Source organism: Saimiri boliviensis, chromosome 21 (genome assembly GCF_048565385.1).
Source record: "Saimiri boliviensis isolate mSaiBol1 chromosome 21, mSaiBol1.pri, whole genome shotgun sequence".
Lineage (NCBI taxonomy): Eukaryota > Metazoa > Chordata > Mammalia > Primates > Cebidae > Saimiri > Saimiri boliviensis.
The window spans coordinates 12,557,624-12,580,902 of NC_133469.1; the positions used below are offsets into that span (position 1 = coordinate 12,557,624).

General features: G+C 55.5%; 2 protein-coding genes across 8 annotated transcripts in view; one reads left to right on the forward strand and one right to left on the reverse strand.

Moving 5' to 3' along the window:
• Nucleotides 1-640: 640 nt before the first annotated feature.
• SUN2 (Sad1 and UNC84 domain containing 2) lies at nucleotides 641-20,522 on the forward strand. Of its 4 annotated transcripts, none has more exons than XM_074391345.1 (19): nucleotides 641-872; nucleotides 1,874-1,947; nucleotides 3,918-4,079; nucleotides 5,353-5,537; nucleotides 5,712-5,849; nucleotides 6,411-6,506; nucleotides 6,862-6,955; nucleotides 8,200-8,270; nucleotides 11,032-11,159; nucleotides 14,133-14,387; nucleotides 15,117-15,194; nucleotides 15,610-15,653; nucleotides 16,233-16,398; nucleotides 16,734-16,955; nucleotides 17,186-17,333; nucleotides 17,690-17,805; nucleotides 17,924-18,091; nucleotides 18,415-18,507; nucleotides 20,263-20,522. In XM_074391345.1, the coding sequence occupies exons 3-19, from the start codon at nucleotides 3,955-3,957 to the stop codon at nucleotides 20,374-20,376; spliced, it is 2,241 nt and encodes a 746-aa protein (XP_074247446.1). In that variant the 5' UTR covers nucleotides 641-872; nucleotides 1,874-1,947; nucleotides 3,918-3,954; the 3' UTR covers nucleotides 20,377-20,522. The 4 variants fall into 4 exon arrangements, with proteins under 4 accessions (XP_074247446.1, XP_074247448.1, XP_039319204.1 ...); XM_039463270.2 differs by having other exon boundaries at nucleotides 642-872; nucleotides 17,249-17,333; XM_074391346.1 differs by lacking the exon at nucleotides 641-872 and adding an exon at nucleotides 1,094-1,538.
• Nucleotides 18,415-23,279, reverse strand: part of GTPBP1 (GTP binding protein 1) — a 32,758-nt gene continuing 27,893 nt past the window's right edge. For 2 of the 4 annotated variants that reach the window (XM_074391348.1, XM_039463272.2), the window contains 2 exons: nucleotides 22,209-22,279; nucleotides 18,415-20,612 (listed from right to left, as the gene is read on the reverse strand). In XM_074391348.1, coding sequence (XP_074247449.1) covers nucleotides 20,429-20,612; nucleotides 22,209-22,279 — 255 coding nt within the window. In that variant the 3' untranslated portion in view covers nucleotides 18,415-20,428. Of the gene's footprint in view, nucleotides 20,613-22,208; nucleotides 23,269-23,279 lie in introns of those variants that run through there. The other 2 variants (XR_012515542.1, XM_074391349.1) reach the window with 2 other exon arrangements.

Below are 23,279 nucleotides of genomic sequence, written 5' to 3' on the forward strand. Positions count from 1 at the left end.
GATCTCATCTCTATTTAAATAAAATAGAAAATCTATTTAAAAGAAACAAACACAGAAGTACTGTGGTGAAACTTGGGTGCTCTGCATAAAGCTTGGGAAGAGGGCCTCCCAGCATGTCTGGAGTCTTCAAATTAGCAACCTGTTTCCTTGTCTGTAAAATGGGTGTAGAAATGGCTGGCTAAGAGGACAAGGGCACTATTGTTGGGAGTTGAGCAAGCCCTCAGCCTCGCCGAGAGCGCATCAAGGACCACCTGCGCGCTGCCGCTCCAGGGGCTCCCACCCTTCCCTCGGACGCCGGCCTACGGGCACGCGTGGGGGTGCTCGGAGCGGCCTCAGGTGTTCTGAGCCCCCAGATCGGGAGTCCAGTGCCCTGCTGAGCCCGATCCCCAGCGCTGGCTCCCATCGCGTCCTCCAGCGGCCCGGGGGCTGTCCCCGCCCCGCGCCTCCCACGCGCGTTCTCTGAGGCTGAGCACGCGGGGCCGCGGGGCCCACGCGAAGGCGGGGCGAGCCGGGGCTTTGTGTTTAAACCGGCCAATGGGTGGCAGCGGTGGGCGGTGACGGCCGGTCGGGCCTGGCCAATGGGCTGCGGTCTGTCAGCGTTGACGGACAGGCGCACATATACACAGTCGGCCACACGCGCGCCGCCCGGCCCCACTCGCGCAGCGCTGGCCTTCGCCGGCCGCATTGTCCGCTTGCCCGCCCGCGTCGTCCCGCGTCGCCGCTCTTCGCGTGCCCGCGCGTCCTGGGTCCGGCCGCCGTCTAGCCCTGCGCCGAGCACCGCCCGCGGGATCCCCACGCGGAAAGGGGGCGCGCCCCGGCGGTGGGCGGGCCTCGGACGCCCCCGGCCCTGCTAGGAGCCTCCGCGGCAGCAGGTGAGTGCGGGCGCGCGCGGGCGAGAATCGGGGGCCGCGCCCCGGCCTGACCCCGGGTCCCCGTCGGGCCGCCCGGGTGGGGCCGCGCCGCCAGGCCTGCTTCTTCCTCCCCGGGCCGCGCTGGGCCGGCTCCAGCCCCCGCCCGGGTCCGCGGCCCCCGCCCCGCCGGCCGCGCCACTGGTCAGCCGGGAGGGCGGTGTCTGCGGGAGGGACTTCCCGGGCAGCCTCCCGGGAGGAGGAGGGCAAAGGCCGGCTGCCCCAACCCGGCCCCGCCAGCGCCTACGGGTTTTGTACCAGACAGGCCGTTTCCAGGGACAGGCAGTTCCCAGCCTCTGCCCGTCAGAACTCCGGGGCTCAGAGGAAGGCCGGTTTCGTTCAGCTCTAAAACAACGAAACAAAACAAAGCAATGTGGGGCGCGGTGTGACTTAAGAGAGCGCCAGGAAGGCGCGCCTTTGGTGACAGTTTCTGCAGACTGGGCCTGTGGGGGAGTGAGGGGAGGGGAGTTAGCGCCGGACGTGTGGCAGGTCCCACCAGGGCGTGTGGCCTGGCTGTGCCCAGGGAGTGGAAATGTCATGAGGAAGATGCCCCAGATCTGGTTAACGCTGAAGGTTAATGGGGAAGGGCAGAATGCAGAAAAGGATGTCGCCCAGCTGAGGATGCTTTAGGTGAGGGTTTCTAACTGACTAGGGGGGAGGTGGGGCGGGGGTGGCGTCTATTCTGATGTGCTGTAGTAGATTTCAGCTCCTAGAGGCTCACTTCTTGTTTTGGAGAATGGAACCTCCACCGTTTTCATCTTGTGACACCCAGACTCAATGGTAAACTGTTTTTGTGATGCCAGGATGCCGCAGGAAAGACTAAGAGGCATCTCTGGGAGCTCTGGGAGGGTGGAGGCAGGTGCTGACAGTTTTCAGCACTCCCCGCTCAACCTTCATCAGAAGCTTCGGTTCTTCGCAGCGGCAGCTGGGGATGGTATAAACAAATTGCCTTGTTTCTGCCCTAGGCAAAGGCCTCACCTCTTTCAGCGGAACAGGGCCTAAGAGGAGGAGCCCCGGTGTGGGCAGCTGGAGCCTTCAGGTGGGGGAAACACCCGGGTGGGGCAGAGCGGGGCGGGGAGGGGAGGGGGGATTGCCTTATAAGGACAGGAATAGAAACAAGGACCCAGGCCAACTTCCTGCTTCCCTGCTACCCATCAGTCCCTTTTCAAACACCGGCTTAAAGTGGCAGGGAGGTGGGGGGAAGCCAGATGGGCATTTGACCTGGGAAGACGCCAAGAAGGCCCAGACATGAGGCTGCTTGTTTTTCAGAGGAGGACTTTCTAGCTGGACTAACCAGACTTTCGCGTTTCCGAAGCCTGGGTTGGGATGCATACGTCTATAACCGCCAGGCAACCCAGACAACTGGTCATTTAAGTATCAACCAGGAATATTAGAAGTGATCAAAAGTCACAAGTGCTAGGAATCCTCAAGGGACTTTGTCATCCCGGGCCAGCAGAGGCCCTAAGGTTGGGAGCCCTCGTCCTGGCTGTCGGGGATTCTGAATTCGAGTGTCTAGGCCTGAGAGGTGCATTTACCTTCCTTGTGTCACAGAATGCCACCTTTTGCCAGATCTTTGCACTTCTGCTTCCTTTGTCATTGTCAATTCCAGAGCCTTGATTTCTGCCCCACATGGTAACTCGAACTGACTGTAATTCATGCTGCCCGCCTCCCTATTTTGTTAGTTTGTAACAAATATTTGTTGTGTAGCCAGTTTGTATACAGCCTGGTTTTGAGCCTGTGTGGGGCTAGAAGAGATTCTAGGTGAGGATACACAACTAGAATCTTCAATACATTCCTGAAACAACTGGAAAACTATGGCTGAGTAGAAAGACCCACGCCCTATAGCCTGTCAGAGCTGAGCCCAAACCCTGGCTTTGTCTCTTACAGGCTGGGGACCATGGGCAAGTTACCCATTGCCTTGGTGTCCGGGTTCTTCCCTTGTAGATGGGAGTAATGATACCTACCTTGCTGGTGATGATCAGAAATGGGGTGTACAAGGAGCCTGGTCCCAGCAGACATTTACTGTTTTATCATCATCTTACCAAGATGTGGCAGCAGGGTGTGCACCGTGGGGACAGAGAGTGTGAGCACCGTCAGGACATAGGTGGGAGCATGGCCAACAGGGTGAGACCCATCTCTACTAAAAGAAAAAAGAAAAATCCTTGGCTGGGTGCAGTGGCTCACACCTGTAATCCCAGCACTTTGCGAGGCCGAGGTGGGCGGATCACCTGAGATCAGGAGTTTGAGACCAGCCTGGCCAATAGGGCAAAACCCTGTCTCTACTAAAAATACAAAAATTAGCCAGTCATGGTGGTGCACACCTGTCATCCCGGTTCCTTGGGAGGCTGAGGCAGGAGAATCGCTTGAACCTGGGAAGCAGAGATTGCAGTGAGCTGAGATCGTGCCACTGCGCTCCAGCCTGGGTGACAGAGTGAGACTTTTATCTCAAAACAAAAGAACATCGGTGAGGTCTACATGGGGAAGGTTTTCTCTCAAGGTTTGCTGTGGCCTTTGATCAATGACCATGTGTCAGCGAAGGGACATAGCTAGAGCAAGACTGGGAGAAATCTCCAGGGAAAGGCAGGTGGGACAGCTGGACCACAGGGCGTGCAGGGGCGACCAGAAGTGTGCGGGTGCCTGTCATGGGCCAGAGTCTCTGCTACTTGTCAGAAGTCGAGGAAGACCCAGTTCTGGCTTGTGTAGAGCTCAGCACCAAGTAGGATAAAGACAAGGAAACTGAAAATTGGGAAGCCTATGGAAAGCACCCGGAAGAGGCTCCAGAGTCACAAAGTGAGCCCGAAGCCAGGCATGACTCCTGCCAACGCACGGTGCTGTGCAGGGCTGCTTCACAGATCCCTGCCTCGCCCCCCATCAGAACTGTTTAGGCTGAATGCAGAGGGGGTGGTCTGTTCTCGGCTGGGATGCGATGCCTCTGTCCCTCCTCCGCCAAAGGAGCTGGGGGCAGCTCCAGGCCTCACACACAGTCCCCCTCCTCCTCTCTCTCGTTAGAGTCTCTTCAGGGGAAGAGTCCACATTCCACCGAGCCATGTCCCGAAGAAGCCAGCGCCTCACACGCTACTCCCAGGGGGACGATGATGGCGGCAGCAGCAGCAGTGGAGGGAGCTCGGTGGCCGGGAGCCAGAGCACCCTGTTTAAAGACAGTCCTCTCAGGTAGGGCCCCGAGGGAGTGCCACAGCCCCTGGCGACCCCACACACTTTTGGTCACTGCCTGCACGCCCTCTGGTCCAGCCGTCCACCTGCCTTCTTGTTGTAACCTTCGTGGGCAGAGATCGAAGGACACGGGCCCCCGTCCGGTCAGGGGGATCCTGCCTAGCTCCATGTGTACGAGCTCACAGCACCCCTTCTTCTCCCCCAACTGTGAGCCAGGGCTGCTGCCCTCATGCTTAGAAAATAAGTGGGCCGGACGCCATGGCTCAAGCCTGTAATCCCAGCACTTTGGGAGGCCGAGGCGGGTGGATCACGAGGTCGAGAGATCGAGACCATCCTGGTCAACATGGTAAAACCCTGTCTCTACTAAAAATACAAAAAATTAGCTGGGCATGGTGACGTGTGCCTGTAATCCCAGCTACTCAGGAGGCTGAGGCAGGAGAATTGCCTGAACTCAGGAGGCGGAGGTTGCGGTGAGCCGAGATCATGCCATTGCACTCCAGCCTGGGTAGCAAGAGAGAAACTCCATCTCAAAAAAAAAAAGAAAAAAGAAAATAAGAAGTGGTAGGCCAGGTGCGGTGGCTCACGCCTGTAATCCCAGCACTTTGGGAGGCTGAGACGGGCTTCTGAAGTGCTGGGATTGCCTGAGGTCAGGAGTTCAAGACTAGCCTGGCTAACATGGTAAGACCCTGTCTCTACTAAAAATACAAAAGTTAGCCAGGTGTGGTGGTGAGCGCCTGTAGACCCAGCTACTTGGGAGGATGAAACCAGAGACTCACTTGAACTCGGGAGGTGGAGGTTGCAGTGAGCTGAGATCATGCCATTGCACTCTAGCCTGGGCAACAAGAGCGAGACTCCATCTCAAAAAAAAAAAAAAAAAGAAAACAGGAAGTGGGGAGAGGCAGCTTCAAGCATAAACCAGGCCGGAAACCCCAAAACTGCAGGCCGGGCTCACAGGAACGCCCTCTGGTCTGAATGGGCGGGTAAGCCTGACCTCCCTTCCTGGCCCCACGCTCACATGTCTCACCACCCGTCCAGCCTCAGCAGCTGGCCAGTGACATGGCTGAGGACAAGCACAGTCCCTGGGCCACTGGGAAATGAGCTGTGGCAGCAACTGCCTGGTTCTCCTGCCCCCCCTCGCAAACCGACCTGGCGCCCAGAGGACAGGCCCTGAGGCATGGCTGGCTCCGAGGCCAGGCCAGGTCTGTCTGGTTGCACACCCCTGGCTGGGCTCACCTCCCTGCTCCCTGCCTCTGCCATCACGGTTGTCCCACAGGACCTTGAAGAGGAAATCCAGCAACATGAAGCGTCCATCCCCAGAGCCACAGCTGGGCCCGTCCTCCGACCCACACACCTCCTACTACAGTGAGTCGCTGGTCCGCGAGTCTTACATCGGCAGCCCGCGGGCCGCGTTCCTGGCCAGGAGCGCCCTGGAGGAACTGCACAGTGATCCCGACTGGGGTGAGTGTAGCGTCCTCTCTCGTGGGGCTTTGCTTCCTCCGCCTCCCCCTGAGATACTCCTCGCAGTGTCCCCTGCCGTCCTGGCATTCCCTCCTCAGAGCACCTCTTTGCCCAGGCCCCACTTTTCAGAAGCTCTTGGAGGCCCAGAAGAGCCCCTGGTTCTTCCCTGCACAGGCGATCACTTGCGGGTGCGGAAGAGGAGAGGCACAGGCGGCTCCGAGAGCAGCAGGGCCAGCGGGCTCGTGGGGGTCAAAGCCACGGAGGACTTCCTGGGCTCTTCCTCAGGCTATTCCTCTGAGGATGACTACGTGGGTAGGCGATGCTTCCTCCCTCCCCGGCAGATCCGAGGCTGCTGGGAGGCCTCGGGAAGGCTGGGCGGGGAGCCCGGGGAGCTGGAGGGAGCACAGCAAGTGGCAGGCGCATTGCCCCTCCCTGCGTGTGCCCCAACCTGGCCTGTGCTGGCCCCTGGCACACTGGGCTGTGACTGCCCATGGCATCTGTCTTCCCCACCCTGTGGGTCTGTGGCAACCTAAGGCTGACACCCTTGCATTCAGGCTCATTCCAGCACTTTCCTGTGGGGCTCCACACACGGTGGGTGCTCGGTCATCCTGAGTGATATGTGTGTCGGGTTCCGTCGTCTGGTTCTGACGGCAGCTTGAGGGTGGCTGGTGAGGACGGTGAGGACAGTGAGGCAGGCAGGAAGCTCTCAGAGGAAACAGATGTCAGAGAGCTCCCGTTCCATTCGACTGCATGCCAGGGCTGCGTGGGGCTGTGGGGATGCAAGGAGGGTGGGGGACTTGTGGCTTACAGAAGACAGCAAAGGAAGAGGCTCGAGAGTGACAGAGACTGAGCCAGCGTCCTGGTTCCCCGTAGGCTACTCGGATGCGGACCCACAGAGTTCTGGCTCACGGCTCCAGAGTGTCGTCTCGCGGGTGGGCTCCTTACTGTGGATGGTGGCCACGTCACCAGGTGGGTGTTGTAACCCATGCTGTTACTTCTGTTCTCGTGGGTAGGAACTTCTTACCCATCTCTCTGCAGTTAGCCATCCTGTCCATGCAGAGAGACTGTAGGACCATCGGGGAAAGGTCATTCTCGAGTAATCACTGGGAGCCCAGAGCTATGTGGAGCCCCTCGTGTGGAAGGGCAGGAGCAGCTGCAGAGCAGGACAGAGGGCGTGGGTGGGGTGGGATCCAAGGAACTGGGTCCCGGCAGGGCAGGACAGAGGCACACGGGCTGGTTGGGGTGAGGAGGACCACAGATGGGACAAGGGAGAGGTGCCCCCAGCCACGGTGTGGAGCCTTAGGCTTGACGGTCACTCTTCCAGGCCGGCTCTTCAGACTTCTCTACTGGTGGGCTGGTACCACCTGGTACCGTCTGACCACAGCTGCCTCCCTCCTTGACGTCTTTGTTTTAACCAGGTGAGTGAGACTCTAGCCTTGCCAATAAATCGCAAAGCCCTGGGGCGGAGGGACCGATAAACTGTGTCAACCTGTAATGGTCAATTCTCTGAGGTTTTCCCCAGTTTCCCTGAAGCTTTTATTAGCCACCATGGAGTAGCCTCCCCAGAGCCCACCCCTGCCTGACAGAGGACGGACTCCGAATCATTCTCCCTGAACCAATAGCCCTTCGAGGCAGGATTCCAGAGCACAGATTATTTCTTCCTGGACACATTCTGCTACATGCCACTCCAGTCCAGCTGTGCCTGATTCTCAGACACATGATGGCTTTCCTCCTGCAGGCAAGAAGTGGGGTTTCTCAGAAAGTCCATTTCCTTCTCCCGCCTGGGACAATCTAATCCCTGAGTTCCCCACTCCTGGTCAGAGTCACAGAGGCTGTGCCTGAGAACGCTGTGCGTTCGCTCCTCAAGTCCCTCCACCAGCAGAACCAGGATTTGAGAACCTGCCTCTTAGGCAGAAGAAAGAAGACTGAACCCAGAAGTCAGGACCCCTCTAGCCATCATCCAGGGTCTGGGTGGAGGGGGCAGCTGGCCACACCGAAGAGGGGCAAGGATGACAAGTTCCTTGTTACTATTTAAGGAGTTCTTTTTATTTTTCTATGTTTGTTTACTTAGAGGACCTGTCTATATAAAAATCTTAGTTTTCAAAGACCACACTATTTTGATTTTATTTTTGAGACAGAGTCTTACTTTGTTACCCGGACTGGAGTTCAGTGGCATGATCTCGGCTTACTGCAACCTCCACCTCCTGGTTTCAAGCAATTCTCCTGCCTCAGCCTCCCGAGTAGCTGGGACTACAGGTGTGTGCCACCACGCCCGGCCAATTTTTTTTTTTTTTTAATTTTTAGTAGAGATAGGGTTTCACCATGTTGGTCAGACTGGTCTTGAACTCCTGACTTTGTAGTCTCGGCCTCCCAAAGTGCTGGGATTACAGGTATGAGCCACTGCGCCTGGCCTACCACACTATTTTTAATAACATCAGTAAAATTCAGTCAAAATTGTCATATCACTCTAAGACCTGCCCAGCCGGAAAGGCTCTAATGTGCCCAGTCTGGCCCTGGCATGGTGAGAAACTCAAGGCTGTACTCCCTAGCTCTAGTTCAGCACCCAGGAAAACATCTCGGGGAACTCCCTGGGTGCAACGAGGAGGTCTGGAGCTCCCCTCACGCCTCCGCCTCTCCTGACCTGCCCTCCCTCGTGGTCCAGGCGCTTCTCGTCCCTGAAGACATTCCTCTGGTTCATGCTGCTGCTGCTTTTGCTGACGTGCCTGACGTATGGTGAGCCTGCGGGGGGAGAGTGGAGGGAGGGACAGAGATGTGTTCGTTAGAGGGGTGGTGACTCTTGGCAGTCAGAGAAGGGGCAGGATGGGATGGGGTGAGCCCATGCCTGGGCAGGGCCTGAGCCCTGGACTCTAGACCATCTCTGCATGGCCCTTCCCACCTCTCTTGAGCATCCTTTGTGCTGCTCTGGGCAGGGGCATACCTTGGTGCCATAGCACTGGGTGAAGAGTGGACGCCCTCCCGTTATCATCAGCAGTCATCCTCCCTGTGCTCCAGCAGGGACATGGGCTGTAAGGGGATTATTTTTACAAGATCAAGTAAATCTTGAGCTGTCTAAAAGTAAAAACAATGAAGCAGCAAAGGGAAGTAAGTGCCTTTTTTGTTGTTTTTTGAGACGGAGTCTCACTCTGTTGCCAGGCTGGAGTGCAGTGGCATACTCTCGGCTCACTGCAGCCTCTGCCTCCTGGGTTCAAGCTATTCTCCTGCCTCAGCCTCCCAAGTAGCTGGGACTACAGGCACATGGCACCACGCCCAGCTAATTTTTGCATTTTTAATAGAGATGAGGTTTCACCATGTTGGTCAGGCTGGTGTAAGTGCCTCTTTTTACACCAGTCACTTACCAGCTGCCTTGAATCATGCCAGGCGCCAGCACAGGCCTTGGTTTGGTTTTTGTCTGTTTTGAGACAATGTCTTGCTCTGTCACCCAGACTGGAGTGCAGTGGCACGAACACAACTCACTGCAGCCTTGACCTTCTCAGCTCAGGTGATTCTCCTGCCTCAGCCTCCCGAGTAGCTGGGATTACAGGCACACACCATCACGCCCAGCTAATTTTTGTATTTTTAGTAGAGACAGGATTTTACCATGTTGGCCAGGCTGGTCTCAAACTCCTGACCTCAAGTGATCCACCCGTCTTGGCCTCCCAAAGTGCTGGGATTACAGGGTGAGCCCCCGCGCCTGGCCCTTCCTTGTTTATATAGACATTTTGTGTTCAGCTTTTCCCTGACAGCTTCACTAGTTCCATATGAATTGCCTATGTGGCTCTTGGTTCAATTCTAATGACTATACCAATTAATTAAAGACCATGCCTTTGTTTTTTTGTTTTTTTTTTTGTTTGTTTGTTTTTGACAGTTGGTCTTATAAAGCTTAATATCATTCAACTTGTATTTCCTGTATTAGTAACAGGGTAGAACACTTTTCCAAAAGTTAGCTTCCTTTGTGTGTTTGCTGTTACAAGAACAGAACAGGTGGTTCATATCCAGTGGAAACTGAGCACCACCCTTAAAATCATAACGATTCTTTTTCTTTTTCTTTTTCTTTTTTTTTTTTTTTTTTTTTTTTGAGACAGAGTTCTGTTCTGTCACCCAGGCTGGAGGCAGTGGCACGATCTTGACTCACTGCAACCTCTGCCTCCCGCTTCAAGCAATTCTCCTGCCTCAGCCTCCCGAGTAGCCAGGATTACAGGTACACGCCACCATGCCTGGCTAATTTTTATATTTTTATTAGAGCTAGGGTTTCACCTTGTTGGCCAGGCTGGTCTCAAACTCCTGACCTCATGATCCACCTGCCTCGGCCTCCCAAAGTACTGGGATTACAGGCATGAGCCACCTTGTCCAGTCAGTGATTCTCTATAATTGCATAGCCGTGTACCCAGAGAGCACTTTCCCATACATTACCTCAGTTCAACTTGAGCTTCACTGTGGCCTCGTGGGGTTGCTGTTGGCAGTACTGTGAACATATCACATGGAGATGTGAGTGGAGAGGGCTGAGTGACCTGCTCAGGGAGCATATACATGAGGGCCATGTCCAGGGTGGGCTTCAAGCCCCATGGGCATGAGCTGCCTTTTGCATCTGCCAACCACTGGTACTTGAGTAGCTAATGGAGGGTTTTTTTTGTTTTGTTTCTTGAGATGGAGTTTCGCTCTAGTAGCTGGGATTCCAGGCATGTATCAGCACACCCAATTTTTGTATTTTTAATAGAGATGGGGGTTCTACATGTTGGTCAGGCTGGTCTCGAACTCCTGACCTCAGGTGATCCACCCGCCTCGACCTCCCAAAGTGCTGGGATTATAGGCATGAGCCACTGCACCCAGCCACAAATGGAGCTTTTTAAGGCCAGAAAGCCCTCTCTCCCCACCACCTGCCCCAGAACTCCAGAGTAAACGGATCTCAAACTGATGGCCTGAAAGCAGGATGAACATGTCTCTGTGTGGCTACAGCTTGGTGCTCATGTCTGGGCCACAAGCAGCCTCTCTTAGAGGGGTTGGTGCTTTCTGTTTTAGTGACTCTCAGCCGTGGCAGCCCATGACGGTCACCTGGGAGCTTTATAAACCCACCTACACAGGGGCCTCACCCCAGGCCAATTAGCTTGCTCTCCAGAGAACAGGCCCAGACCTGGTTGTACAGAAAGCTCCCCAGGTGATTCTGATGTCCAGCCAGGGCTGAGAACCACCATCAGGGCCTCTGGGCCATGTCCTGGATCATCCCTAACTCATTCAAAATGTTTTCTCCAAGTTTTGCCATCTATAGAAAAACGAAGGATTTCCGAGGGGGTGTGAGAATGCATATACTCTGAGGTTGTCAGGTGGAAGTTGCCACCTCAGAATGGGAGCACCTGCATCCCTCTGATGCCTCTGGAAGGGCACAGCTGGACAAGTGAGATAGGCCTCGAGCACTGGCAGGTATCAGGCAGCCACCCTCCCTGCTGCACGCCTCTTGCTGGAGGCCCAGCCTGGGTAAAAGCCTCTCCCCTGTGCACAGGCGCTTGGTATTTCTACCCTTATGGGCTGCAGACATTCCACCCCGCTCTGGTTTCCTGGTGGACAGCGAAGGACAGCAGGAGGGAGCATGAAGGCTGGGAATCCAGAGACTCCTCACCACATTTCCAGGTGAGTCTCTGAGGCTGGTAGCTCCCAAGAGTTTAGCGATGATTAGGTGACAGTGAAAGTGGTGGGTGCCTTCAACCTGCCTCATACCTTTCACACAAAGCTGAGGTTAATTGCCATCCTATGAGACACAGAAAACAGAAAAGGAATCCAACAACTTGTCTCATCTTCTTTATTCCTTTTCAATATAGTTTCACAAATATTTACTGAGCACCTTCTGTGACTAAGGTAATATCCCAGTTACCTCTCACCACAGATAATCTACCCCTAAGAGTAGTGACTTAAAACCTTAAGTGTTTGATGAGTTCATGAGTCTGTGTGGTCTTTCTGGTCTGAGAAAGGAGAAGCAATCTTGGCTGGGCTCATACTTGCCTGTGTGTGTCTGTCTGCAGTTGGCTGCGGGTCAGCTGGTGGCCAGCTGGCTGAAGCCCTTGGCTGGGACAGCTGTACTCCGTGTACACTCTGCTCACCCAGCAGGCTAGCCCAGCTGTTTCTCACAGCACCCAGGCAGGGCTCCAAGAGAGAACTGAGACAGCCAGACCTCTTGAGGCCTCCGTCCAGAACCAGCACACCGTCACTCCGGCCACATTCTGTTGGCTACAGAAAATTTCAGAGCTAGTCCAGATTCAACAAGAGAGAAGTAGACATCACCTCTCAGCAAGAGAACCCACAAGGTTGCATGGCAGAGGTGTGGCTGCCAGGAGGAATGAGGGTCGGTGGCCATTTTCATAATCTGCCAGAGTCTAAAGATGGATCAGGCCCAGGCTGTGCCCTCAAGGAACCTGCATTCAGCATAACCAGAAAGTGAATGTGAGCAGAGGTCCTGATACTGACAACAATTTAAACCTCTTGGCCACGCCTAGTGGCTCACCCCTGTAATCTCAGCACTTTGGGAGGATAAGGTGGGAGGATTACTTCCAGGAGTTCGAGACTAGCCTAGGCAACACGGTGAGGCCCTGCCTCTATTTTTGATAAAACTCTTCATTTCCTAATTAGTTATTTGACCTGCAGTTGTACCTCATTGAATTTAATTTGGTATCATGTTTTTGTTATTCATTTAAAAATTTTTTTGAGATAAGGTCTCATTCTGTTGCCCAGGCTAGGGTGCAGTGGTGCAATCATAACTCCTTGTAACCTTGAACTTCTGGGCTCAAGCAATCCTTCTGCCTGCCTCAGCCTGCTAAGTAGCTGGGACTACAGGGTTGCACCACCATGTCTGTCTAATTTTTAAAAAAAATTTTTGTAGAGACAGGGTCTCACTATGTTGCTCAGGCTGGTCTTGAACTCCTGGCGTCAAGCAGTCCTCTTGCCTCAGCCTTCCAAAATGCTGGGATTATAGGCACGAGTCACACTGTGCTTGGCATAGTATCACTTTTTTTTTTTTTTTTGAGACGGAGTTTCACTCTTGTTTCCCAGGCTGGAGTGCAATGGCATGATCTCGGCTCACCGCAACCTCCGCCTCCTGGGTTCAGGCAATTCTCCTGCCTCAGCCTCCTGAGTAGCTGGGATTACAGGCACGCGCCACCATGCCCAGCTAATTTTTTGTATTTTTAGTAGAGACGGGGTTTCACCATGTTGACCAGGATGGTCTCGATCTCTCGACCTCGTGATCCACCCGCCTCGGCCTCCCAAAGTGCTGGGATTGCAAGCTTGAGCCACCGTGCCCGGCCTTTTTTTTTTTTTTTTTTTTTTTGAGACGGAGTTTCGCTCTTGTTGCCCAGGCTGGAGTGCAATGGCGCGATCTCGGCTCACCGCAACCTCCGCCTCCTGGGTTCAGGCAATTCTCCTGCCTCAGCCTCCTGAGTAGCTGGGATTACAGGCACCCGCCACCATGCCCAGCTAATTTTTAGTATTTTTAGTAGAGACGGGGTTTCACCATGTTGACCAGGATGGTCTCGATCTCTTGACCTCGTGATCCACCCACTTCGGCCTCCCAAAGTGCTGGGATTACAGGCTTGAGCCACCGCACCCGACTTTTAAGGTAGTCTTGCTCCATCCCCCAGGCTGGAGTGCAGTGGTGCAATCTCAGTTCACTGCAACCTCCGCCTCCGGGGTTCAAGAGATTCTCCTGCCTCAGCCTCCTAAGTATCTGGGTTTACAAGTACCTGCCACCATGCCCAGCTAATTTTTGTAATTCTAATAGAGACAGGGGTTTCACGACATTGGCCAAGCTAGTCTTGAACTCTTGACCTCGGGTTATCCATCTGCCTTGGCCTCCCGTAGTGCTGGGATTACAGGCCTGAGCCACCACGCCCGGGCTGTTTGTGTGCTCTTTGAGTCATGCAAATGTATCGCCTATTTAAAAACCAGAATTTCTAAAACTCAGAACTTCTCTGCTGCTCAGTAGCTCCTTGCCCTTGAGTTTTTATCACTTCCCTTGGCGATGATTTTGTTGGTAAGCCAACAGCATTCTCAAATTCATGACACGCTATCAAATGCCACCCTCAGTCCAAATGACATTTATTCCATTTTCTCTGTGGGACATCCAGCTAAAGAGGAAAAAGAGCACATTTTGCAATTATCCTGTCTCTTAGCCATAGTTACCTAGGGAAGGAGTGAAAGCCATTGAGAGTCCACAGGTGGAACGCCCAGTCCTGGCTCCCCTGCCCCTGTAGGAGGCAGGGAAGGGGTGAGCTTCAGGCCAGCAGGTCCCCCGGCCCCCTGCAGCTTCCACTCCTCCTCTTGGACTATCGCTGCACTCAGAGGCTCTCCCTGGCCCACCTTCCTTCCTCCTTTGGGATCAGACTTCCGTACTGTGTCCTCAGGGACCCTCCTCTGTGGCCGGCTCCCAGCACACCCAGCTCAGAGGTTGGCAGCCCCTGCCCACGAGCTGCAGCCAGCCCTGCATGGACTGATGTTGGGAGTGTCTCTGGGATCTTTTCCTGTTCTTTCTGTGTTGGCTGTGTCAGGGTGGGCTTTGAAAAACACTGTCATCCAAGGGTTCCTCACCCTTTGGCGCTCTCTCTGTCCCGCCAGGCTGAGCAGCACGTTCTGTCCCGGGTGCACTCTCTGGAGCGGCGTCTGGAAGCTCTTGCTGCTGAATTTTCCTCCAACTGGCAGAAGGAGGCTATGCGGCTGGAGAGGCTGGAGCTGCGGCAAGGGACCCCTGCCCAGGGAGGCAGTGGTGGCCTGAGCCATGAGGACACCCTGGCGCTGCTGGAGGGGCTAGTGAGCCGCCGTGAGACTGCCCTGAGGGAGGATTTCCGCAGGGAAACTGCTGCTCGCATCCAGGTAGGAGGCCGAGTACCTCAGGGTGGGAGCTGGGTGACACCCATGGGAACGCGTGGAGGTGCCCAGCAGGAGAGACAAGTATTATTTGGGATCAGACAGCTCTGCCATTTAGCAGTTACACCTTTTTTTTTTTTTTTTTTTTTTTGAGACAGGGTCTCACTCTGTCACTCAGGCTGGAGTGCAGTGGCGTGATCTCGGCTCACTGCAACCTGTGCCTCCCAGGTTCAAGTGATTCTCCTGCCTCAGCCTCCTGAGTAGCTGGATTACAGGCACGCACCACCAAATCCAGCTAATTTTTTTTGTATTTTTAGTAGAGACAGGGTTTCACCACATTGGCCAGGCTAGTCTTAAACTCATGACCTCAAGTGATCTGCCTGCCACAGCCTCCCAAAGTGCTGGGATTACAGGCATGAGCCATCACGCAAGGCCTACTCCCCTTCTCTAAGCCTCAGTTTCCTCCTCTCTGATGGAGACCATCATGTCTCCCCCACTCACGTGGTGAGCTGTGTGAATAGAGAGCCCTGGCATGGTGCCTACACCACACAGGTGTGAGTGTAGATGAAGCAGGAATCTTGCATGATTCAGAGAAGCAACATAGCCTGAGGGCTGAGAGCCAAGGCTTTAGAAGCAAACAGACCTTGTCTGAATTCCCCTTTCACCACTTCCTAGTCATAAGGGTCCCTGTAAGCATGACTGTGTCAAACCTGTCCTCCTACTCTTGTCTGACAGGAAGAACTGGCTGCCCTGAGGGCAGAACATCAGCAAGACTCAGAAGACCTCTTCAAGAAGATCGTCCGGGCCTCCCAGGTCAGCAGGCCTGGGCACTCAGGGCTGTGACGGGGTCCTGGTCCCATCCAACCCTCGGCCTTTCCAAAGGGACCGCATGGGTGTTGCATGGGGAGGGGTGTGCCTGCCCCTGACTTCTGTTTGACCCCCAACCCCTTAGTTGGAGAGCTGTGCCAGGGCTCCCTGGGGTTGGCTGGGGCGCAGAGGCCTGTCATGCTGGTGTGCACGTCCTGAACATAGGTGAACAGATACCTCAGTGTGTCAGGCAGGGACCAGCCTCATGAGGGCTTTGACCAGGAGGTCAGTTTGATTTTTGCTGCAGGGGTCGAGACCTTGGGCAGGGGTGTGGTTAAGCAAAGACTTGACAGACAGCAGATTCTGTTCTGGAACACTAATTTCTAAGTATTTCTTGTATTTGTCCCTTCTTCCTACACAGGAGTCCGAGGCTCACATCCAGCAGCTGAAGTCAGAGTGGCAAAGGTACTGGGCCCCAGCCTGCTGCTCCCCACTCCCACCCCACCCCGCAAGGCAGGACTGGGGAGTAGAGCCCCAGAGCAGAGTTCTGATTGTCTTGCCAAGCTGGTGGCAGGGGTGGCTGGAACTGACTCAGGACCCCTGCCTAGGGCCTGTCTTTGAGGTGCTATGTAGGTTAGCAGGGGGGTCCTGAGGGAAGGGGGCAGGCCCTGTGATGGGACTAGGATTCATTTATAGACACATCATTCTTTCTTACAGACTTATGTAGCCACCTTCTCATGCCCTATATGTCCCTGCTTGTGGAGGGTATGAGAGTCTGAGCAGAGTCAATTCTGGACTCTGGGCTTAGAAAGGGAGGAGGCCCAGAATTAGCTCCATGGGACAGGCAGGCCTGTTCCTCAGCACCTGCACTGGGTTCTGCAGCCAGAACCTCCAGGAGAGGCCTTGCCCCTTCTCGGGGTTGCGATGAGTGGTGGGTACCCGCCCTCATGACAGGAGCCCACTAGGGGGCCCTCTTTCTTCTTCAGTGTGGCCTTACCTCCCACCAAAGAGATCTGAAGCTTACTCTTCTCTCTCTGGGACCAGCATGACCCAGGATGCCTTCCGGGAGAGCTCTGTGAAGGAGCTGAGGCGGCTGGAGGACCAGCTGGCCAGCCTGCAGCAGGAGCTGGCGGCTCTGGTGCAGAAGCAGAGCTCAGTGGCTGATGAAGTGGGCCTGCTGCCCCAGCAGATCCAGGCCGCGCGAGATGACGTGAGTGGGAACCACCAGGGCCCCGCTGGTCCCTCTCCTCCTCCTCTGAGACATGTGTCCTAGGGCCGGCAGAGCAGGCACCCCTTGCCCCTGCAGCCTCTGTGATGCCCAAGAGACTGTGACGCTGGCTTGGCACGCGTGGGCTTTCATTGACAGGCATTCTTCCTGTTTTTCTGTCGGGGCCCATGGAGAGCATTCATAACTCTCTTCTCCAGTGACTTCCCTCCTACCCTATCCCTGCTACCCAGCTAAGCACTGGCCTTAGCCCTGGCTCTGTTATAGCAGCTCCTGCTGTCCCTACAAGCCCCTCAGGGTGACAACCATTTGGTTCCTAGGTGGAATCTCAGTTCCCAGCCTGGATCAGTGAGTTCCTTGCCCGAGGCGGCGGGGGCCGCGCGGGGCTCCTTCAGAGAGAGGAAATGCAAGCTCAGCTTAGAGACCTGGAGAGCAAGATCCTCACCCACATAGCAGAGATGCAGGGCAAGTCGGCCAGAGAAGCTGCAGCCTCCCTGGGCCTGACGCTGCAGAAAGAAGGCGTGATTGGAGTGACAGAGGAGGTGAGGACCATGTGCCCCCCCTCCACACACCCATCCACAGCTCTCTTCCCCGGGAGCCCTGGACAGTCCCACACTGCCACCTCCCTGGCAGGTTCAGAACCGAAGTGCTAAGCAGGAGGTTCTGCATGCTGTGGGGCCAGCATGGGTGGGTAGCAGTGCACCCACATCTGCCTGGGCACCAGCACAGTGCAAACCTAGGAGGGGTCAGCTCATGGGTCCTGGGCCCACAGCTGCGAGGTGACAGGGACATGTCTGCCCCCTGCTGCGACCATCTCCTGGTGCCCACATTGCAGCAGGTGCACCGCATCGTGAAGCAGGCCCTGCAGCGCTACAGCGAGGACCGCATCGGGCTGGCGGACTACGCCCTGGAGTCAGGAGGTGTGTGCTCTGCTTGCCTCGCTTTGCCTTGTCCTGGACCCCGCAATGGCCAGTCCCTTGGCATCTACCAGGTTGGTGGTGGGGCAGAGCAAGCAAGGCTCGGCGGGATCAGCAGAAATCACCCAATCTAGAAACCACCACAAAGGCAAGAGGCAATTCAGGGAAGTCAGGATGTACTGAGCGCCATCCTGGGCCAGCGAGAGGCTGACATTTACAGCTGCTCTGGGTGTCTGGGTTAGGGTTAAAGACTAGGCCTGGGGCATCTGCCATCTGTCCTCTGCGAGGAGACAGGCAGTGGCCTGAGCTAGGTCATCCTCCTGTGCAAGAGCCCACCCTGCCTTCCTCTCCTGTCTCAGGGGCCAGCGTTATCAGCACCCGATGTTCTGAGACCTACGAGACCAAGACGGCCCTCCTCAGCCTCTTCGGCATCCCCCTGTGGTACCACTCCCAGTCACCCCGCGTCATTCTCCAGGTGGGCACCTGGCAAGCACAGCAGCAAGGACTCTGAGCACACTGGGGGACGGTCCCATTCTGGGTCAGCAAGAGCTGGACTTGGGGCCCTGTCCTGACATGACTTTCTGCCCCTCCAGCCAGATGTGTACCCAGGCAACTGCTGGGCCTTCCAGGGGCCACAGGGCTTTGCTGTGGTCCGCCTGTCTGCCCGCATCCGCCCCACGGCTGTGACCTTAGAGCATGTGCCCAAGGCCTTGTCACCCAACAGCACCATCTCCAGTGCCCCCAAGGACTTTGCCGTTTTTGTGAGTATTTGTCCCGTGGCAGGGCCAGAGGGGCTGCAGGGGGATCCTGTGGGCCTCTCTACTGAGGATCAAGTCAGGGTCACCCTTGGACTGGGAGGGAAGGGAGTGGATTTGGAAGAGATGGAGCCAGCGTGGGAGACAGCACTTCAGTCCCCATTCCCTCAGGCTTTGGAGGCAGAAACTGCGGCACAAGGGAGTTAAGTGGCTTGTCATAGGCCATGCTGGTGCCTCACCTGCTAGGTGCGAGTAGCAGGGACTGGGGCAGGGAAGAGGGTGTTCTCCCTGCTCCAGCCCCTCCCCACATCCCTCCACTCTCTTTGCAGGGATTTGATGAAGACCTACAGCAGGAGGGGACACTTCTTGGCAAGTTCACTTACGATCAGGATGGCGAGCCCATTCAGACGTTTCACTTTCAGGTACAGAATTCTCCTGTGCTAGCAGGAGTGGTGCACAGACCCCCATCTGGGTAGCAGGCATTCCCTGGGCACTTCCCCTGCCAGGCATGGGGCTCACAGTGGGACACCTTGCCCTCCTTTCCCACAGCTCAAGACGTGACATCCAAATGGGGTGTAAGACATGTTCTGCAGACGTCAGCATAGGGGAAGGTGCCTTCCAGAAGGGCAGCATAAGGAAAGCTTCCTAGAAAAGGGCACCAGGAGGCGGGCTTTACACAATAGGGGTTGGGTGGCCAGGAAAGGAAGGCCAGGAGAGGCATTCAAGGAGCTGCTGCCAGCACGTGCCAGGGCACGGGCATTCTACCATGGCCAGCTGGGGCCTCAGGCAGTGCATGTGGCTTAAACCTCAGTGGGCATCCCACCTCCTAGGTCAGTTAGAAATGCATATTCCCAGTCTCCACCCCAGGAAAGTCTGGTTCCTTAGGGCCGACGGGACCCAGAAGCCTGCATATGAATAAACCATTGGCCTGAGCCCCACACCAGGGGAGTTCTGGAGTGAGAAATTGGATTGCAGGGATAGTGGGAGGTAGACAAGGGGCAATGGCAGGAAGAGAGGCTGCAGAGAGGCAGGAATTCATCCCTCAGGGGTCTAGGGAGGCAGTGTTGTGCTTCAGGCAACAAAGCCATGTCCATTTCACTAACATCACTATGTGACTTGAAGGTGGTGGGCCTGGGCCCGGTTGCAGGGAAGCAGCCAGAACAGGATAGGTGGGAGAGGGGGTGTTGGGAGTGAGGACAGAGACATAGCAGGGAGGGTCCTGAAGGTCAGGCTGGACTGGAAGGGGATGGGGAGGCCGCTAGGAAGGGGGCTGATGCAGAGCAGGGAGCAGGTCTGGCTGAGTCTGAGGCACCTGTGGGACAGTCCAGTGGAGCTGTCAGGAGAGCCAGAAAGAACTGAGTTGTCACCGGCTCTGAGGTGGTAACTAGGCTGCGAGAAAGGCTGGGATCTCTCTTTAGGAAAGTATAGAGACCAGACGAGGTGGCTCATGCCTGTAATCCCCGTACTTTGTGAGGCCAAGGCGAGGGGATCACTTGAGCCCAGGAGTTCAAGATCAGCCTGGTAAACAGTGAGATCCTGTCTCTATAAAAATTGTTTAAAAATCTAGCCAGGTGTGGTGGCGTGCACCTGTAGTCCCAGCTACTGGGGAGGAGAAGGTGGAAGGATGCATTGAGGCCAGAAATTTGAGACAGTGAACTGTGATCGCACCACTGTACTACAGCATGGGCAACAGAGCAAGACCGTCTCAAAAACAAACAAAAAAAATGGTAGAGGACGGAAGGATGTGCCAGAGAGGGGACAAGTCAGGAGTGTGCTAGGCCTTTGGCATCTGCTCAGGTAAGATATGCTGCAAACGCTGTTTCCACACTGGCTAGACAGAGGCCTGATGGGCACTTGAGAAAAAGAATCAAGTGTGCCACACATCAGCACCTAAGAAACCCTCCATGAAGGTGGTTCTATCTGTTGATCACAATAAAAAAGTGATTGTGGAGAATTCATTCCGGTTTCAGATGAATCATGGTGGCCCCTTAGCCCACTGGCTGGAAACACTGCTCAGGGATTACACAGGAGCTTTTGAAGCACGGCTCTCTCCAGAGAAGGGAGGAGCAGGGGAGCCCTATGACCCTAGGTGTGGCTGTCGCCCCAGATTCCCGCCTTCTCTGTCAGTGAGGCCTCACAGGTCTCTGATGCTCTTAATCCCTTTTTTCTCTACCCAGGCCCCTATGATGGCCACGTACCAGGTGGTGGAGTTGCGGATCCTGACTAACTGGGGCCACCCAGAATATACCTGCATCTACCGCTTCAGAGTGCATGGGGAGCCCGCCCACTAGCCCCGCTTTCTGGTGCCTGCTGCCAGCCATCTGGGAGTAGGTGAACAGCACCTCACCGCTTTCCCCACACGCTTGCTCGGCGCTGTGACTTCCAGGAGCATGAGAGGAGCCTGTGGCCCCACGGAGATGAGCAGGATAAGCAGGGTCTCCTGAGCAGCAGGTGGCTCGAGGCAGCCAGCAGCCTCCGGCAGCTCCCTTCTTCCTTCCCTCCATGCCAGTGGTGTCTGCTTCCCCTCCTGGGAATGTGTATATATGTAGCATATCATGGGGTACTGGGAAGTTGGGAGAGGTGAGACCTGGCTGCCGTTACCTGGGGTCAGGGGCTGGTGCCCAGGAGCTGCTACAGGGAGGCCCATGGATGAAGCAGGTGTCAGGGCTGTCAGAGGGGCAAGCTAGGGCCTGGGCTAGGTGAGCTGCCCTGTGCAGGGAAGCAAGGCCTTCTGGGAGGAGAGTATTCAGCTCCAGGGCAGGATGGGACTCTCCCCAGGCAAGAAGCACCTGATGTAGGGGTGCCCTCCACCTAAAGCCTGAACCACAGGGTTCCTGAGGGACTTCTACAGAAGCATGTATTTGCCCCGGGGACAGTAGCAGTGGGCCATGGGGCTTCTTGTGCCCTAATGGGGACTAGCTCCTGTGAGCTTCTAAGGGGCCCAGGGCCAACCCTGTTGGCTTCCCCTTTGCTGGGGACAGTAGTTGCTTTTCTCTCCTGATGCTGGGTTGGGGCCCACCCTGCTCCGCATTCCTGCTGGGGCCTGCTAGTGCCCCTGAGCTTGCTTTCCACATTCTCCTAGGGTGCAGAGACGCAGACCTGTCTTTAAGGCCATTAGCATCTGGGGTTAGCAAGAATAGTGGGGAGCATGGAACTCCCTGGGCTCTGTGGGGACATTCAGGTTATCAGGGTGGGAGGTCTGTCTGCACTGGCCCCCTCATTTAACCGGGCCCTGATGTAGAGATGCTCTACTCGGGCTGGCCACCTTGGGCTTTCGCAGCCCTTGTTCAGGTAGTCTCCTTTCTGGTTTGTTCTCTATGGGGCAGTTGGTGGGGGCCGGGGGCAGAGGCTAGCGGAAGTTACCCTGGGTAGGAAAGGGGGCAAAGGGGACTTTTAAAGCCAGCAGGCCCCACTGTATTATGTATATATTTTTCAAGGTCTGTTTTTCTAACTAAAAAGCTAAGGGCTTGGTTCCTACCCCCGTTCTGTGGGGCACTGGGTGATACTCAGTTCCTTGTTCCTGGCAATGGAGGGGCTTGGGGCACTAGTTCTGGCTGTGTTTGGTGGTCTGGCTGTGGGGAAGGGGCAAGAGGGCAGGCAGGCCCCTTCACTGCAGTGCTGAGCCTCGATCTGCTCTGGAGCACAAGGCTGGACAGTGGTGGTCAGGCCACCCCTGCTCCATCCCCAGGCAGCCAGGCTTTGTTTTGTGCTCTCCTGTCACAAATGCTGCACTATTGGTTCTTAGGTTTTTTATCTCCAGATCCTAATTTATGTCTATGCAAAAAATAAATGATGCCCAAGAGCTGTGGGATGTGGCCTTTGCACCTCACCCAGGGCAGTTGCGGGAATGAATTCTTGGCCAAATGAATGTCCCCAAAGACTTACTCCTAAAGTTCAGACACCCACACCTTTCACCTAAAGCCCAGTTGTGGTGGTGGATGGGACCAGAGGCAGGTCTCCTCCACTGTTTGTGGGTCCAGGGCTGGCACGAGGAAGAAGTGAGGTGGCTTTATTAGCTGTCACTGATAACCCCATCACCAAGGATGGCAGCTGGGGGTGGGGGTGGGGGGTGCTTTCCTATCTCTCAGTGCCACTGAGCAGAAGCAGAGAAAGTTACACTTACCTACTGGCCATGTCCACTTGTGCAGTGATTCTCCTCCATGGGAATTCACTACTTGCCCCTTGGACCTGTGGCTGGAAGGGACAAGGAGGTAGGGCCCTTGAACAGCCAGCAGCTGCCAGCTCAGGGGGAAAAACAGGCCCTGACCTTTCCCGAAGAACCTCCCCAGACATCATTCAGGGTGGTTCTCTAGCCTGACTGGAGTCTCTCATACTGATTTGTGGCACCTGGCCCAGGGCTGGTCCTCATCATGACTGAGCAAATAAAGGTAGAAACCCAGTCAATAGGGCCAGGTGCAGTGGCTCAAGCCTGTAATCCCAGCACTTTGGGAGGCCGAGGCGGGTGGATCACGAGGTCAAGAGATCGAGACCATCCTGGTCAACATGGTGAAACCCCATCGCTACTAAAAATACAAAAAAAAATTAGCTGGGCATGGTGGCACGTGCCTGTAATCCCAGCTACTCAGGAGGCTGAAGCAGGAGAATTGCCTGAACCCAGGAGGCGGAGGTTGCGGTGAGCTGAGATCGTGTCATTGCTCTCCAGCCTGGGTAACGAGCGAAACTCCGTCTCCAAAAAAAAAAAAAAAAAAAAAAAAAAGTCAATAGGAAGGGCTGTGGAGACAGCCACAAAAAGACAGGGACTGGATGGGGCAGAAATCCAGCCCCAAAAGCCTTGGACCAGCTCCTCAGCCTCGGGAAAGAGCTGGTCCTGTGCTCGATCCCCTTCACGAACACCTGCTCCGCCTCTGGTGCCATCTCAGCAAAGGAGACATCCCTGAGCAGCACCGATAAACAAGTCCCTGGAGCCCAGAGTCTGGGCTGGGCACGTGCCCTCTGCCTGTCTGTATGCACTTAAATCCTACTGGGCCCGCACATCACAGCCCCCACACTACCTGCTCCATGGCACTTCCCCCAACCCAACTCGCACTGCCCTGTGTGTGGCATACTCATCTGACCTTCAGGAAGTCTGATGAGCCGCAACAGTCCTGACTGTGGAGTTAGGGATCTGGCCATCCCCATCCCACCATCACAGGCCTTACTCCTGGGAAAGACGCCACAAATGCCTGTTGCACAC

What these genes read in the sequence shown, in the direction of transcription:
- SUN2 (XM_074391345.1), top strand. Translation starts at nt 3,955, where the DNA reads ATGTCCCGAAGAAGCCAGCGCCTCACACGCTACTCCCAGGGGGACGAT. An exon ending in CTCTGAGGATGACTACGTGG is followed by an intron (nt 5,850 to 6,410) that starts GTAGGCGATGCT and finishes GGTTCCCCGTAG; the next exon opens with GCTACTCGGATGCGGACCCA. An exon ending in TGATTGGAGTGACAGAGGAG is followed by an intron (nt 16,956 to 17,185) that starts GTGAGGACCATG and finishes CTGGGCCCACAG; the next exon opens with CTGCGAGGTGACAGGGACAT.